This window comes from Arvicanthis niloticus, chromosome 23 (genome assembly GCF_011762505.2).
Source record: "Arvicanthis niloticus isolate mArvNil1 chromosome 23, mArvNil1.pat.X, whole genome shotgun sequence".
Classification (NCBI taxonomy): Eukaryota; Metazoa; Chordata; class Mammalia; order Rodentia; family Muridae; genus Arvicanthis; species Arvicanthis niloticus.
The window spans coordinates 17264950-17282045 of record NC_133430.1 but is presented as its reverse complement, the minus strand read 5'-3'; the positions used below and the strand labels follow the sequence as shown (position 1 = coordinate 17282045).

At 49.7% G+C, this 17096-nt stretch overlaps 1 protein-coding gene across 2 annotated transcripts in view; it reads right to left on the bottom strand.

Moving 5' to 3' along the window:
- Ccdc88c (coiled-coil and HOOK domain protein 88C) overlaps positions 1 to 17096 on the bottom strand; it is a 118187-nt gene that overhangs the window by 42302 nt on the left and 58789 nt on the right. For both annotated transcript variants that reach the window (XM_076921398.1, XM_076921399.1), the window contains 6 exons: positions 16223 to 16363; positions 15627 to 15811; positions 14640 to 14721; positions 14185 to 14343; positions 2514 to 2660; positions 1725 to 1869 (listed from right to left, as the gene is read on the bottom strand). In XM_076921398.1, coding sequence (XP_076777513.1) covers positions 1725 to 1869; positions 2514 to 2660; positions 14185 to 14343; positions 14640 to 14721; positions 15627 to 15811; positions 16223 to 16363 — 859 coding nt within the window. The remainder of the gene's footprint in view (positions 1 to 1724; positions 1870 to 2513; positions 2661 to 14184; positions 14344 to 14639; positions 14722 to 15626; positions 15812 to 16222; positions 16364 to 17096) is intronic.

Sequence of the window (17096 nt, the reverse complement as noted above, 5' to 3'; positions counted from 1 at the left end):
GCTGTGTGTGATGCATGTGTTTGGATCCTTGGGCAACTATCAGGACCGATGAGTGTGTCCTCTGCATTGTTATTATCCATTGGAGCAACAGTACAGACCCAACAGGCTAGACCATCTAGTACAGGCTAGACCATCCTAAAGACTCAAAGCCACAACAGCAATGAAGGGAGGGAACTGTGACAACAACACAGAATGTCAAATTCTAGTATCAACACAGGTCCAGAGCCGCTCAAGAGGCCTTCTCTCAGTGAGCTAAGGAAAGTAACGCAGCCACTGGTCCAGAGAGATGGCTCAGCAGTTAAGAGCACTGGGTTCAGTTCCCAACACTCACAAGACAGCTCATAATCCTAACTCCAGTTCCAAGGGATCCAAGACCCTCTAGGTTTTACATGTGGCCAAAGCATGCACATAAGTCCTGTGGCCAGTGAGACAGCGCAGTAAACACCCATGCACATAAGTCATGTGACCAGTGAGACCGCTCAGTGAGTAAAAGTACATGGATGCCACACAACCTGATCACCTGGGTCTGAGACCAGGACCCATATGGTGAAGGACTAACCAATTCCCACAAACTGTCCTGACTTCCACGTATGCATACACATATAGATAATAATAATGATAATGATGATGACAGAATAAATAAAACATGTCTGTGCCTGACCTTAAAAGATTCATAAACTATATACCAAGCAGTGTGAACTGATCAGGCCTTTGAGGGTGGCCCTGAGGGTTTAAACTGCTTCTCTAGTCCACCAGGGGGCAGATGTTCCTCCTTATAGATTTGAAACTTCACAGGAGAGACAATGCCCTCTCCCACCCTGTGTGGCTCCCAGGCACCTCACTCAGCTTGGTTTGCAGGCACCAAAGCAGACACAAACTCAGTGTCCACAGACACACACGTTGTTAACTCAATGCTTTCAAGTTCGGAACTGGGAAGAGCACTGGAAAAATGACCTTGGTAGTAGTCTCAGGGAACTTTTATCAGTATCTTTCAAACCTAAAATAAGGCAAATGCCCATGCCGGCTCTATAAAGTGCTAATTCAATATTAACTGGCAATCGGGTGCACGGGAAAGGTGAACACAGCTATTTTCAAACACAGGAATTGGCTTATTGTTTGTCGGGCGCTGGAGCTTCCTGCTGCAGTGCTGACTGGGGTCCCCCACCCTTCCCATAATGGACACCTTATCTCAGGGTACCAGCAGAGGGCAGTAGTACTTGCCAGGAAAGAGGACTCCCCCACCCCACCCCCCACCCCGGAAGATCTATAAAGAGCCTGGGACTGGGGAGCAGCACTTAGCATCCCCACCAGGGAGATGGGATAAGCTGCATCCATCCTGCCCAATTATGCAAATGAACAGCGCAAATAATGTCCAGGGTACATTTATAATAAGGATTAGTGACCACTGGGGACACTTCTTGGTGTCAGGGCTTTCTGTCATCAGCAAAGAGAGCTGTGATCTGGAAGCTCCTGAGTGTCCATATGGGAAACCAAGAAATCCCAACACTTAATTTGTAGTTTACTTCCGGGCATCGGGCTGCCAGGCCACTCATGTTTCCCCTGGGGAGGACTGTAATGAAACAGCTCCAAATGGCACTTGAGGAAATCACATTTACTTGTGGAGTGGGTGGGTTGGTAGGAAGACTCAGAGCCTGGGGCTCAGCTCCAGGAAAAGCAGCGGCAGCTGAGCCGGGGCTGGAGCCCAGGCTCCGGGCACTGCCTACCATCTGACAAGTCGGCGTTCTTGGACAGCTGTTCCAGCTCCCAGCCCAGGTGGGCCGACTCGTTCATGCTCTGCTTCTGTGCGATCTCCAGGACCATGTTCTCTTCCAGCAGTTCCTCAATTCGTTTCTTGTCTGTGTCACGATCCTAAGGCAGAAAGAGGGAAAGTGTGAGGACAGGTCGGACTAGCCTCAGACTCGCAGTATCTACCTCCATCCACTGCAGGAGGACAGCATGCTTCCTGCCAGACAGAGAGCCATAGAGAAACACCCGACTCAGGGCCCCACTGCAATAGGAACTGCTCCTGGATAGTCCCTTGACATTTCTACTTAGGTCAAGAAGGAAGTCCTAAGGTCTCAGTGAACACTCTCTGAACATAGGGACACAAGGAGCAGTGCTTTGTGACAGGCACTCTGGGGATGGGCACTTGTTGGCTCTAAGTAGGTCTCTGCAGCCTCAAATGCTGTGACAGGTACACTACACTAGTGCTCAATGCATCCAAGAGCCACTGAGGACCCTTGAAAAGAACACACCTGTGTTCACTTTTGCAGAGGTGATATAAAAGTCAGGTCCCGATTGTGTCAAGGACAGTTAAGTGCCCACTCAAGCCACTGAGCTTAGCAAGCTCTTCTTGTAGTCAACAAGCTGCTGGCTGGCAGGCAGCAAACTCAGAAGCTGACACATCAGAAGAGCCTACCCTTCCCCACATGCCCCTCCTACACCACTACTAGTCCCGCCCCCATTTCCTCCCCTCCCCCACCTCCACCCATTGCACCCCGTTCCATTAATACCAGTTCCAAGTCGTGGAGTTTAGATTTAAGCTGTAGGTTCTCTTTCTCCAGCTCGTGGACTTTGTCACCGCGAGCCCGGGAGGCTGTCAGTTGCTCCTCCAACATGGCCTTGGTCTCGATTAAGATGATGTTGTCTTCTCTCAGCTCCTGAAGAACAAACCCAACAGGACAGCCATCAGATAAAACACCAGGGTTGTGACCACTGGACTTCTAAACAAGGCACTTTCAGGACCCTGGTGCCAAGCAGCCAGCCTAGGTACACTATGCAGGAAGCCCTGCACCCAGTTCTTGTCACCCTCATCTATAACAAGAACTCTCAAAGAAGAATTCAAGAATCAAGAAAATACTTAATGGTCCTGGAGCGTGGATCAGTGGTAGGGTGACTGCCTCGTATGCGCAAGGCCCTGGGTTTGCTCCTCAGCACAGTAAACACTGAATAACCGGTTTCGAAAAGGCAACCCTTCCTCAAGGTCTTCCACAAGCCAGATGATCCTACGCTTGGACCCCAGTGGGAAAGTGGACTCAGCTGACAATGCCTGAGTTTCCTTAACAAAGAGGAATGGAGTGGCTGAGAGTCCACAGAGGGGAAGGAGCCCAGGACTAAGCCAGATCCTCAAAATTCAGTATTTAAGTCAGATAAGGAAGTCTACAATGGCCAAGTCCCAGCACAGCAGGGTAGGCAGATATGAATCCCACAGTCACAGAAAGGCCAGTCTGTGTGCCATGCTTGTCAGACCTTGTCTGAGCTTCTCATGTCCAGGAGTCCTTCCCAGCCAGCAATGCATGGTATCCTCAGTGTGTGTGTGTGCGTGCGTGTGTGTGTGTGTGTGTGTGTGTGTGCGTGTGTGTGTGTGTGTGCGTGTGTGTGTGTGCGTGCGCGCGTGTGTGTGTGTGTGTGTGTGTGTGTGTGTGCGCGCACGAGTGCCAGTGGACAAACTTGCATTATCTGTCACATGCTTCACAGCTTATAAAGCTGGCCCTGGGGAAGCAGCCCACTGATTCTAGGGTCTCTCCCGTGCCTCTAGAGATTCCATCTTCAACAAAGACCACACCGCTGTGGCTGGTCCTGCCTCACAGCACCCCTTGGGGAGAGGCAGATCAGGATCAGTGTCCCCCTACAGATGAAGGACTGACTCAAGTGCAGTAAGAAATGTGCCCAAAGTCACAGACCTGCTGGGCTAAGGCTGAGGTTCTCTCAGGATGCAGGGCTTGGACCCTGTCTTTTCTCCATGGCCCTCAGGTTATTAAGAGGCCCAGACAGCCTCTAACGACATTAAGTCTCAAATCAGAGAAAAAGGGTCCAGGCCTTTCTTTGTGGTCATTATCTACCTGCCCCGCGTCTAATAAGGTCTACCCACCAGCACCTCCGGCCTCTCGCTACTTTTATTCAGTAAGCAACCACAGGGCAGCTTCTATACCTCATGCACACGGTCAGCTCCTACTCAGTCCTCAAAACCCATCCTGAACGACTCCCTCTGAGGACTTGGCTGTCTCCTTTGTCCTGTTCACTAGATCAAGTCAGGTATTTCTGGGTTTCTATCCTTCCTGTCCTGAGGAAATGGTGACTGTCCTGTCACCATTCTTGAAACTCTTTGGGACAGGGCTGTTACACTTCTATGCATATGTGCTGGCCTTTGAAGGACTCAGATAGTCTGACAGGCAGAGATAGCACCCAACAGAATCATCTCTCAGCTCCGTCGACACTGTTTTGGTGGTCTCAATGTCCACAGTGTTAGATAATAGACAGAATCTACTCTCCCTCGTACATCGACCACTTCACAAGACAAGGCAACCCTGAAGGATGCTATGTTCAAGTTCCTGCAGACCAACAGTTCCACTGCTGGTCTGCAGGGCTGAGAGGGCTGACTCCACTGCTCTGGGCAGCTGTCTGAGCCTGACGTAGCTATCTGCTCCAACCAGAACACTGTTATCAAGCCCAACCCCACCCAGTCAACAGCTAGGGTGTTTATACAGTCATAGGTTAGACTGGAGGACCTGTACCCAAGTCATCTGAGAGTCCTCTTCAGATCTGCCACTGTGACTTCAGAGAGAAATGCAGGGAGCCAATGGGTCAACTCCATTTCTGCCACAAGTTCTAACTGTATGGACTCTCAGGCTGGGTAACTCTGCCTAACTGAAAATGTGGGTTACTAACGTGTGTACGATTCTCAGCACTCAATGCCTGAACTCACCAGCTGTCCAGACACAAACACTTCACACCTGTGAGGGACAAAGTTCAATCTAGCACTCACCCATGAAACAGCTCCCTTGTCAACAGACAAAAACTCTTACAAGGGCTTAGGGGTGTTGCTGGGCAGTGAATGACTTACACGAAGGCCTGAGTTCTGCCCCTAACACTGAAAAACAAAAGCAAACAACAAAAAAATAACTGGTTTCCAGGAGTACCTCTTGACCGCCCCAAAATAGCAAACACCAGAGGGGATGTGGAGTCAAAGAAACAGCCTCCTTTCCAGTGGGCTTGGAATCACAACACACAATGGCTCCTAGCGTCCATTGCAACAGAAAACCCAGGGGTGCTGGGGAAAGCGAGTGCCTGGCCACCGGGCCCATAGCAACAGGCCTCTCACTCCTCCCTGTCCTGTCTCCAGAAGGACAATCCCTCACCACACACCTCACATGCCATAGAGAGTAGAGGGCAGGATGCGTTATACCCTGAAGGCCTGTCTGCCTACAACATGACTTGACCTGAAGAAATGCAGGGCCAGACCAGAAACCAAAGGGCCCCTCTGTCCTGTTCAACTTGACAGATGGCATCAGAGTCCCCAGAAGCAACAGGGATGAAGTCCCAAGGCAAAACAGAAGATTGCCCACCAGCATCTGAGTTCTCCTCAGCAAGCTCCCTGCAATTTAAGATTCCTCACTTGGGACATGATGTCCACCATGAGCTGTGGGAGGCTGGGGTCCCTCCATAAGCATCTCTAGTTCCCCTGTGCCACCCTTCCATTCCCTTGTTTGCTCCTTATGGTCAGAGCTCCCCCTCATTCTCTGGCAGCCGGTCAGGGCTCTGGAGACCGCCAGACAAATTCCGATTCCAGACCACTTGCTTAGCAACTGTGATGCCTTTTCTTGTCTGAAGAAAGGAGGCTGCTACACCTCACAGGATCACTGTAGGCTTTAAATGCTATGGTGGACCTAGAGCTAAACACAGTTTGGGCTGTACAGTCACTACTGCTGTACTCACCTAAAGGCTTCACTGTGCACCTGCTCTGTAAGGGGCCAGAGAGCAATGCTCTCTGTCGGAGGTAGGGATGAGGCATTGTATTCCAATAAAACTTCACTCATAAAAGCCAACGGTGGGCTGGATTTAATCTAGAGACTACAGTTGACTGGACTGGCTTCAGAGTAAAGAACTTCACTGGCACAGAGTCCTCACTAACAGTATGACACAGACTATCTTCCCAGGCTCACGGTCTGGTCAGGGAAACAGACAGAAACATACATCACGGTGATACCGTATTTGATACTACCACGAAAGAGGAAGCTGGCTTAGAAAAAGAACTGTGAAGCATGAGATTGGGGACATGGCTCACTAAGCTCACAGATTCAGCCCTGCTCTGGCGGTAAGCTGACAACTCCTGAAAGAACAAGGAGAGGCAGGCAGCGTTATCCCAGCGATGGAGAGGTACTGTGTGGACCACTGGAGAAGGCCAGGGAACTGGGCACCATAGCCAGATTAGTTCAGAGAGGGCTTCTGGGTATAGACACTGGAGTAACCAGAGCAAGCCAGGGGGAGACAGCCAGAGAGTAATGAACTGACAACACGCTGGGACTTGAGCTTGAAGGGTGGTAAGCCCATGAGCTTGACCCATTTGGGGTGGGGTGAGGTGAGGAGACAAATGGGGGGTGAGCTGTAGCTTGGGATTAAGCACCAAGTGCAAGGAAAATGACCGACTCCACAGTGAACACAGGCTGGTATGGAAGGCAGGCAATGATTCTGAATGCATTAACTAAGACTCCAATGAGATGCAGATCTGAAAGCACAAAAGGGACTCAACGCTCAAGGCACTGGGTACTTACTATCAGTAAGCCCTGAGTATCACCCACCGAAGGTGACAAGCACATCTGACGAGCTAGGAACCTTACCATACAGGGTAGCGAGTCAGCCAGGAGTTAGAGCTGACCCACTCTATCCCTTCCTGACCCTGGGCCCCACTACTGTCATCTTGAAATGGGGGCGGGGGAGGGGTGTTAGGTATGAACCATGCTGGAACTCATCATTAACCTAGCTCCTAAGACCAGGGCCTTGCCAGTGACCCACCCATCTCTCTGGCTGCCTCTTCCCTGCGGGACCTGTTCCAGAGCTTTTATCTCCACTTAGGGTTCCCTACAGAGAAAGGCTGGCTAGGATAAGCTCGCTGCAGGCATGCCTCTGTGCCTGGGAGGCCAGGGCAGGACATGCCCCTCCTTTCATAACAGGACAAGACTTGCCCCACATTTGGGAGAACAGTATACTGCTTGCTGTGTTTTAGCCCTTCTGATAGTTTGAAACTAGCCCTTCTTAGAGAGCTGTTGGTCTACACAGTACAGGGACAACCACTGCCACTATAGTGAGGACGCCCCCAGTACCCGGGAATTTGCATTTAGCCTTAGGCAGAAATTATAAGCCAATCACGAAATACTGAAAAGGAAAACCTTCCAGGCCTCTGACTCCCTCCCTCTTGCCCCAGGCAGTGGCTCTGAGGAGGACTACCATTTTCAAAGGGAAGTCACATGGGCCAGCTAAGTACCCACTCCTCCCACTCCTCAATTCCTCCTGTTTCTGGGTGGTTGTCCTGCTCCCTGTTACCTGGTTTCAACCCCTCTGTGAACTGGACCAGGAGCCTCAGAAAAGCTGTTGGAGTTTAAAAACAAACTATAAATTTGTGGTCCACATATGACAAAGCGAAGTTGCCCGTGCACACAAGCTCTTCCTTATCTTCTGCTCCCACCTGACACTGCCACGTTCTTCCCTCTGGGGATCTGAACTGGTGCAGTTCAGGTCAGATAGAATGTCTGTGTCACCCTGCCCCTAGCACAATTACTCAGAAGTGTCACAAATGTGGATGGCTGACTCTAAGCTATAGCCAGACTGTATCTCTTATCTGTATCTGATGCTACTTAGATGAGCACTGTAACTGGGCTCACTCCAGTCCCAGGGAGAGTGAACCATAAGCTTCTCCCCTGCATTTTCCCCAGAGCACAATATGGTACACGGCAATGGTTTCTTTCACTCTGTGCTTTGGTTCCCAAGGGTCTTGTCTCTGTTACCATGTGAGGTAGAATCCCCAAGGCTGGAAGCCCACACAGACAGAGCCTCCGACCATGAACAGGTAGTGAGTTCTGTAACTGTCCTTGTAGAAGTGAGCATCCTGCATCCAAGAGCCTCCCTCAGTAGAGAAGTATGGATGGTAGTGTGATACCTGAAATCAACCTGGAAGACCCACCCACCCAAGGAACAGGTAACTTTCTAGAATGCTGGGAATTATAGTTCTTTGCTTAAAAATAAATAAATAAATAAATAACAAAGCCTCATGGGAAAGTACAATATGGGTTTGTTCTTAAAAGTGCCTGCAAAATGTGTCCTGACCAAAGCCCATCTTGGTCAGTATTTAGTAAAACCTGTTTCAAATTTGGCTTAAGATGTTGAAATTGATTTTTCTCTCATGAATTAATCTCTAACCCTAACCGTAACCCTAACCCTATAATCCTAACATCTCAGGAAGCTGAGACAGAAGGATCCAGCCCAGGCTACACTTTGTAAGACCCTGTTTGAAACTTGTCTGGCAAAGTTGCACCAGCACAGGAGTGCAGAAGCACCATCTACAGAAATACAGACCTAGGGACTCAGAAATACAGGGATTCAAACTAACTCACACTCATTCTCATTCTCTCTCTCTCATTCTCTCTCTCTCATTCTCCTTCTCCCTCTCCCTCTCCCTCTCTCTCTCTCTCTCTCTCTCTCTCATTCTCCCTCTCCCTCTCCCCCCCCCTTTCTCTTTCTCTCTCTGTGTGTATGTGTGTGTGTGTTGGGCAGTGCAAATGGTGTTGAGGAACTTCCCCAATTCCTTTCTTACTTTATTTTAAAAACTCACTAACTGGCTAGACTAGCCGGCCAGCAAGCCCCAGTGCTGGGACTGCGGAGCAATCTGAGCTCAGCCCTCCCGATTATGTGGCTAGACTACCGAGCCATCACCAACCCTCACCTTTTAAAAGCAATGTGCGTGTTTATTGTTTATACATGTAGGTGTTTTGCCTGCATGCTATCTGTGCTTCATGGGCATGACGCCCAGAGTGTCCAGAAGAGGGCACGGGACCCTCTGGAACTGGAGTTAAGATACTTCTGAGCTGCCATGTCAACGATAGGAATCAAACCTAGGGCCTCTGAAGAGAAAAGCCGGGGCTCTTAACCACCTGGAATGTGTGTTTTTAACAGACCTCAAGGCTGATTCAGACAACAGCTTGAGAAATGAAGAGCTGAGATTCAGGAAAGGACGGTGTTTCACAGCTTCAAAGTAATTGATAGTTCTAACTGCCTCATAATGAAGTTGATGTGGTCCAACGGGTGTGCAGCTAACGTTCTCCTCCTTTTACTTAAATTGTGTGTGTGTGTGTGTGTAAGAGAGAGAGAGAGAGAGAGAGAGAGAGAGAGAGAGAGAGAGAGAGAGAGAATTTTAAACAAAAATCAAACCTAATTGTTTCTGTTGTTATAAGCAAGTGAGTCCAGAGAAGGATATACCCTTCAGTTCTCTACTGTATTCACCTGAGATACATCTCCCACTGAACCTGGAGGGCACTATTTCTTTGGCCAACAAACCTCATCATTATCCATGTCTCCACTCCCCCCCCATCACTGGGCTTACAGGCCAAAGGTCACATTATGCAGGCACTGGGGATCCGAACTCAGGTCCTCAAGCTTGGACAGCAACTGTTCATACTCAGTGAACCATCTCAGACTAGGCTGCCTATGTGACTCTTTTTTATTGTTTGAGACAAGGTCTCATATAACTCAGGCTGGCCTCAGACTTACTGTGCAGCCAGGAATGGCTCCTGGTCCTCCTGCCTCTACCTCCCAAGTGACAGGAGTTCGAGTATGTGCCCCCCCACACGGGTATGCACCACCACACACACTCAGCTTACCCTGTCCCTTTTTTCACTAATATTTGGTTATAAAAAATATAAAATGTACTGAAAAGTCAAAGCTAACCAGGTCTACACCTCCATATACATCTCCCAGACTCTATTACAAACATGTTAGCGTTTTTACTTCATCTCATGCCTAAGCATCTGCCCACTGCTAACTTCATTCTTACTTCCAGATGTCCCCACCTTACACTTGTCTTCCTAACGTTAGGACTCCCACAGGTCAGCCGCAATCTACACACGCTCCACGGCACTGGTTTAATTGCTCAGAAACAATTCTTACTTCCCTCTGGAGGACTATTAGTTACTGATGGATGCCAGGGAGGAGGAGTCTGTGCCTTAGCTGTGTGACCGATGGTGAGCCAACCAGCTGCAGTGGCCAGTTCCACACCCATGGCCATGCAGGCAGCCATGGTTAAACTCAGTGGTCCCAAAATAAAGCAAAGTAACATGAACTGTCAGGAAGAGTGGGTGGGGTTGTGAGTAACTAGAATGCATTGCATGCATGGTTGAAATAGACAAAAAATCAATTTAGTTAATAAAAAACGACTCTTAAGGAGTTCATGGTGAGGGGGCTGGAGAGATGGCTCAGCGGTTAAGAGCACTGACTGCTCTTCTAGAGGTCCTGAGTTCAATCCCCAGCAATCACATGGTGGCTCACAACCATCTGTAATGGGATCTGATACCCTCTTCAGACAGTGTACTCATATATATATAATAAATAAATAAATCTTTAAAAAAAAAAAAAAAAGGAACTCATGGTGAGTCCTTTGGAAAAATATATTATCGCCACACTTTAAAAATTTCTGATTTTTACATTAAGTTAGATATAATTAATTAAAAATAAACCCATCAAAATCAACTGTGCACTAAGACAGCACTGGCCCCCTGACAAGAAGACACTCAACCCTAGGAGGTGCTTGTAAGCCCAGGCCCAGCCCTCTGATGGGAGAACAATTATCCTAATCTTTGTAGGCCCAGAGCAACACTAGGATCTTTAGGCAGAGCAGACTACCCACGGTCTCCAAGCTGCACTTGATGTTAGTGGCAACTTACCTCACTTGAGTGAACACTAGCGTGCACAGGCCAGTAGTGGCCAGCGACAGCCTGTATCTTCAAGATGTGCAGTAGTCACCAGATCTACAATGCAGCACCACCAAGAGAGAATCCAGTAAGCATGATCCCCAGTCCCTGGTGTGGGCCAGAACTGTCCCAGTTGCTAAGAATATATGTCCATCAGCAATGCAAACCAAGCTCCTTTCCTCAAAGACCTTTCTGACCTGGCCCAGGGAAGTAGGGTGACAGGCTTGAGTGGCAGCCCAAAGGAGCCTCTGAGATACACACTACCATTCCACTCACAAGACTCTGAATGAAGATGGTATACTCTGTATACCTTGGCTGGCTGGGCCCCAAAGCCCTCCAAACTCACTTGCACTGTCTACCATGGACACAGCAGGACGGCGTAACCCTGACCTGCAGAGCACTTGGACATCACATCCTAACTGCAGGCTTGCTCACCTGCTTCTCAGCAGACAGGAAGCTTTGTGAGGGGATTGACAGTGTCCCTGTCATTCCCATGACAGTCTCCACGCTGCTCAGTCAACATTGCCACAGCAGCAAAGTGAATCACACACCCAAGTGTTCCAAGTGTGGAGAGGGCAAAGGTGTCATAACTGCTCTACACATTCTCCAGGGCAGCTCACACGGCTGCTGGGAATTCTTCAGTACAAGGAGCATCCAGGTGCTGTGTGCTCCACCAATACCCGAGTCCTGGGGCTCCTCTCACGCACAAGTCACCAGGTGGCTTTGACCCCACGGTGTCTGCGAACCCATGCATCTCCTGCTCTGAAAGGTCGCAGGTCGGCAAACGCATCCTCTCTTACTAACAACAGAATGACACGAAACTAATAGTATAAAATGTGGCGCTGTACTGAACTGTGTCAGATGTTGAAATAATAGGTGGGAAAGGAGTCTCCCTGCAAACCTTTTTCAAAGCTGAGATACTCCCTGTTCAGAGAACATGACTCCTACATCGCCATTACCACCACCCCTGCAGCAGCAGCAGCAGCAGCAGCAGCAGCAGCAGCAGCAGCAGCAGCAGCAGCAGCTCCTAGCACAGTAGCTTATCTGCACAGAGGAAGATGGTTGGGACAATGTTGGAATGAACATAAAGTCTAGATCTGGGGACCTACCCACCTTGGGGAAACAAGAGTACTGAAGCGAGTCCTGACCAATCACATTGTATTCCTGACCCTGCCTGGGTACCTTTCGAGGTCCCAACTTCAGGGGGTGCCGCTGAGGCAGCAGTTTTTGAAACTGTACAAGACCATGTCTGAGGCTCCAACAGCGGCATCTGAATAAGCATCAAGCCCAACTATGCACATTGTCCGCCTGCAGCCCTTCAGGCTGGAACTTACACTTCCTAAGTCAGCCACGGAGCCAGACAAAGAAAGGCCTGGGCTCCCACTCCAGCCTTGCCCAGAATCCAAGGTGTCTTCTTAGCAGGGAGCAAAGTGAGGCACTCACATTCCTCAGGGGGATACTAGTTGAGCGGTCTGAGAAACACTGCTCGGCCATACCCAGCCTGGAGCTCACCTCACCAGCCATGGCGGCAGCTAGAGGGTGAGTGTGCCAGCAAGAGAGCCAAGTCCCACAGCAGAAATGACAGGGCGCCTACACCTGTGCTCAGTCACCCCAGAAGCTACCAACAACCAAGAAGAAACACTGGGATTTCTTACAGCAAATGAGTGCCCTGAACAAGTGCTAAACTCTTCACATGTCCTGAGCAGGCACTTAATGTCACTTCCAGAGCCCAAGGAGGAGGGGAGGGGGTGATATTCACAAACCTTCAGCCAGCAAAGGGGGTCTACAGATGGCAGGACATCACAGAGCATGATCAAGGCATCAGGGACCTCCCCTAGGTTTATCCTTGATTTGTTCACCTGGCTTGACCCATAATCTACACAGGACTTAATGTAAAGTCTTGAGCTGGGCTTGGTGGCATGTACCTATAGCCCAGGCACTCAGAAGGCTAAGGAAAGACACTGGAGTCCAGGAATTCAAGGCCAGTGTGGGCGGAAAAGCAAAACCCAATCTCAAAGAAAGAAAGAGACAGAGAGAGAAAGAGACAAACAGGATATCCTGGTACATAAAATCATTTGCTATATAAGGTTGACAACTCAAGCTGCATCCCTAGAATCCACATCAAAAACTAGACACAAGGGAGTGGAGAGGTGACCCAATGGTTAACATTGCTTACTGCTTTTGCAGAGGACCTAAGTTTAGTCCCCAGGACCTGTGTATTGAGCACACCACAGCAACCTTTAATCTCAGCCTCTGTGGACACCTGCACACACATGCAACACACACACCAGTGCATATATATGTGCATGGTTCCCACCTACATACAAGCCATTAAAAGTAAGGTTTCTTTTAAAAAGTTTGTGAAAGGCTGGTGTGATGGCACATCTGTTGTCACAGCACCCTACAGTAAGGTGGGACAGTCTGGAGAACGCAGAACTGCACAAACAACAAAGGCTGTGCCTCCACAAGGGAAAAGAGAACCAACAACCGGCAAGACATCCTGACACACACACACACACACACACTCTCACGCGCAGGCAGGCAGGCATGCACGCACGGTATGTGCCCACAGTTGCAAACAAATGAGTGAAGTAACAGAGTAAGTTGGCAGACTTCCACTGTCTGTGAGTACATGAGGGACCTGCGTAAGCACCAGCATTCCATATTTGTTTATCTTTAAGATTTCAACAGTATTTTTATTTTATAGATGCAGAGACTGAGGCCTAGCAAATAGTCTAGAAAATTGCAAGCCTTAAGAAACAAACAAAACAAACCCCAAAACAAACAAACAAACAAACACCAAACCACAAACAGAAGTCCTCATTATGCTGTCCTGACTAGTTTTATGTCTACTTTATACAAGCTAGAGCCATTTGAGAAGAGGGACTCTCAATTGAGAAAATGCCTCTGAATGACTGGCCTGAAGGCAAGGCTAGAGTGTATTTTCTTAGAGACTGATATGGGAGGGCCTGGCCCATTGTAGGTAGTGCTATGCCTGAGCTGAGCAAGCCAGGAAGGAGCACTCTTCCACAGCCTCTCCATCAGCTCCTGCATCTAGGTTCCAGTCCTAGGCTCTGTCAACCATGAACTACAAGCTGCAGTATGAAATAAACCCTTTCCTCCCAAAGTTTCTTTTAGTTATGGTGCTTATCACAGCAGCAGAAACCCTAAGATAGGCATGAAGTGGGAGAAAGAAAAACTCTATGAAGCATCACTGCCCTTTATCAGTCAACTCTACCCCCTCTCGACCATCTAACATCTGGAGATAAAAGAAGGGCTAGAGGGAATCCAGAAGGGTCTAGGCAGGTGAGCTATAAAGGAAGCAGTTGCTTCAGTATGGATCTCTCCTCAGATCCTCCAAGGACACACACTTCGGAGGCTGTGTCCAGCAACAGTGTATGGACGCCTGTCTAGCAACCTCACTCCATCTTGAGGGGTGGCCAGTTACCTCCATGCGAGCCTTGTAGAAGTCCACATCGTGTAGCTTCTCCTTGCAGCGTACCAGCTCCATCTCCAGCCTCTCCACACGGTTCGCCTTTTCCCTCAGCGAGTCCAGCTCATCCCGATAGGCACGGGCTGACCGGGCATCTGCTGCAAGCTGAATATTCTGTGAGAGTGGAGAAGGTGGAAACCCAGATTAAGATACCCATTTGAGGAGGAAGAAAGCGTCAAATTCCTACAGCGTGGGGTCTCCTGGTGGCCAAGGAGTGACATGTCCATGCCTCTCTGTGGGGTCTCCTCACACTAAGAAACACAGTTGGCACCCTGAGGATGCTCTCAGGACAACAACTCTGGACAGCTTTGCTGGACAAGTTCCATGTTACATTCCTGATCCCCTGGGGCCAGTTACTGGGGAACCCCAGACTCAGCCCCTAGACATGCAGGCCCGGGTCTTGTGCTCACATCTTGCTTGGCCTTCTGAAGCTCCAGGACCAGCTGATCCACCTCGTGCCTGGTGTCTGCGAGCTGCTCCGTCTTCTCCTCCCTGCATGGGTGATCAGGAGATTGTGAGGGGGAGGATGTTACTTGGCAGGCTCTGTGAACAGGCTGCTACTTCTAGGACCACAGAGGAGAAAGGAGGGCACACAGGCCTCTGGGAGCCTGTAAAAATGTTCTGGACACTTCTGTGTGTTTGTGCATGTGGTAACTCAAGTGTCCATGTGCGCGCACATGCTCAGTTGTGCAAGTGCATGTAAGATCTAGACATCCGACAGTTCATGTTCTTCTGTATGCCCTTCATATTTTCTTGAGGCAGGGTTTCTCACTGAAGGAGGAACTTGCTATTAGACCAGCTAGCTAGCAAGCCCTGGGGATCCCTCCATCTCAATCTCCAAGTGCAGGGTTACAGATGTGCTATTATGTGGGTGTTGGGGTTCCAAACTCTGCAAGTACTATACCCACTAAGCCATCTCCCCAGTTCAAAAGTCTTAGGTTTCTAACATGTACCCTTAAACTGGGTCCAATCATCGCCTGTTGTCCCTAAGTGCACAAGACAGACAAGGACAGTGTAGCCACAGCTCTGAGTTCACAGATGACTCTGTGAGAACAGACATGGAGAATCGGGGTTGGGCAACTCCCCAGACGGACAAGCAACATTTACAACTTCCAAGAAAACAGGAACATTTTCTTGAGGCAAGAAAACACGGCTCACCCAGCCCTATACTGAGCCTGCCCGGCACAGCAGCCTGCTTTGATAGACCGTCTGGCTGGAGCCTGAGCACCGGAAAGCCCTCCCTACAAGTGCAGGCCTGCTGCTGAGCCTTCAGCCACAAGGAGCTCAGAGCAGCCCTGCCAGCTGCATGCCAGCAGAGCTATCCCACAGCAAGCAAACTACAGGAGAGGCCCCTGTTTGGTCTACACCAAAGAAGAGGGAAAAGCAACAACACTCACAGCTCCTGCCTGACGCGCCGCAGCCTGGCCTTGGTGTCAGCCAGCTCCACGGCCAGGTGTTGCTTGTCCTCGCTGGACAGGCTGCTGGTGGGGCTTGGTGTGGAATCTGGACTAGAGAACTTGCCAGGGCTGGGAGGATGCTGCGCCTGAAGGTAGTCCCTCTCTTGTGTCAGGTCCACGATCAGCTGCATAAGACAGGGATAAGACGGGAACACACAGGTTCACCAGTGCTTCCTGGACTGGCGCACGGCCTAGGCCTGACTAGGTGAAGAACCACTGAGACAACACACTGAGAACCAGGAGGGAGAGGGTGTTACATGTTTTCAGAAGGAAGATCTATTTAGTGTGACAAAACGTGAGTGGAAGCAGCCTACACACACACACAGTGCTAGGCGCCCTGAGGTCTCTGTCTTTCTGTGGGCATCTCCTCAAAGACCATACACTACAGGGGCTGGACCCAGGTGAAATATCAGTGTCCCACCCCAAAGATCCTAACCAGCAGGCCGGGAGGAGCACTCAGACCCGAGAGAGAAGAGGTGGAGGAGCGGCCACCTCAGGGACCCCTCCTGCCTGCTACCGCTGCCCCACAGGCAAACCTCGGTACACTCGTCACGCTCATCGATGAGTCTGCGGAGGTGGAACACCATGTTTCTGGAGAGGGCCTCCAGCTCCTCTGGGGCCACATCTGGCAAGTCCAGCCACTGCAGGTCAAACACATTCTCCTGGTTGTGGGTCACCTGTAGGAATATGTCCTGTATTGCAGAGGCTGCTGTGCTCGGCCCTGGTATTCCTGAATGCACAGGGCCATGTGGTGTGTGACCCAGGCAGAGGCCAGAGCCCACTTTACACCTCATTCCCATACCAAGTCAACCAAGACAACAACCTACTTCGCAGACACCACTAAGCCCTCCTTGATAAATTTCCCATAGCAGAAGGGCTCCTTAAGACAGTTTAGAAGCCATGAATACAGGCCACTTTTCCTTTCTTCAGATAACAAGACACAGTCACTGGGATGCCTTAAGCTGCATTAACGCATAACCTAGAGAAGGTAGGCCTCTCAGTGGAAGGATAAGGAACAGGCCTTACCTTATTCCTTAAAATAAAATCTAATGCAAACAGAACAAAATGTTAAGCCTCTTAGTTCAGAATAGTGCATACATAGCAATCCTGGCTTTCTTCGGGGGAGTTATTTACAGTCTAAGGTGATTTGGGGGCCTGAGTCTCAATCCCACAGACCACAGAGGGCAGCTTGGCTTTACCACTGTTAGAGAGCTGAGATGTGCTGAGCTGCTGTCCTCTCGTGGCTGGAAGAGAAACAGTATAACACACAAGTCTCAAAGGGGGCACCACGAAAAGAGAGGGGCCCACTGGGAAGCACTGGGAAGATAGATGTCTGAGTTGGGATAAATATTATCCCATGGTACCCTGAAGCTAAGTTCTGAGGGCCAGGTCCCAGCCTGATCTAAGCTA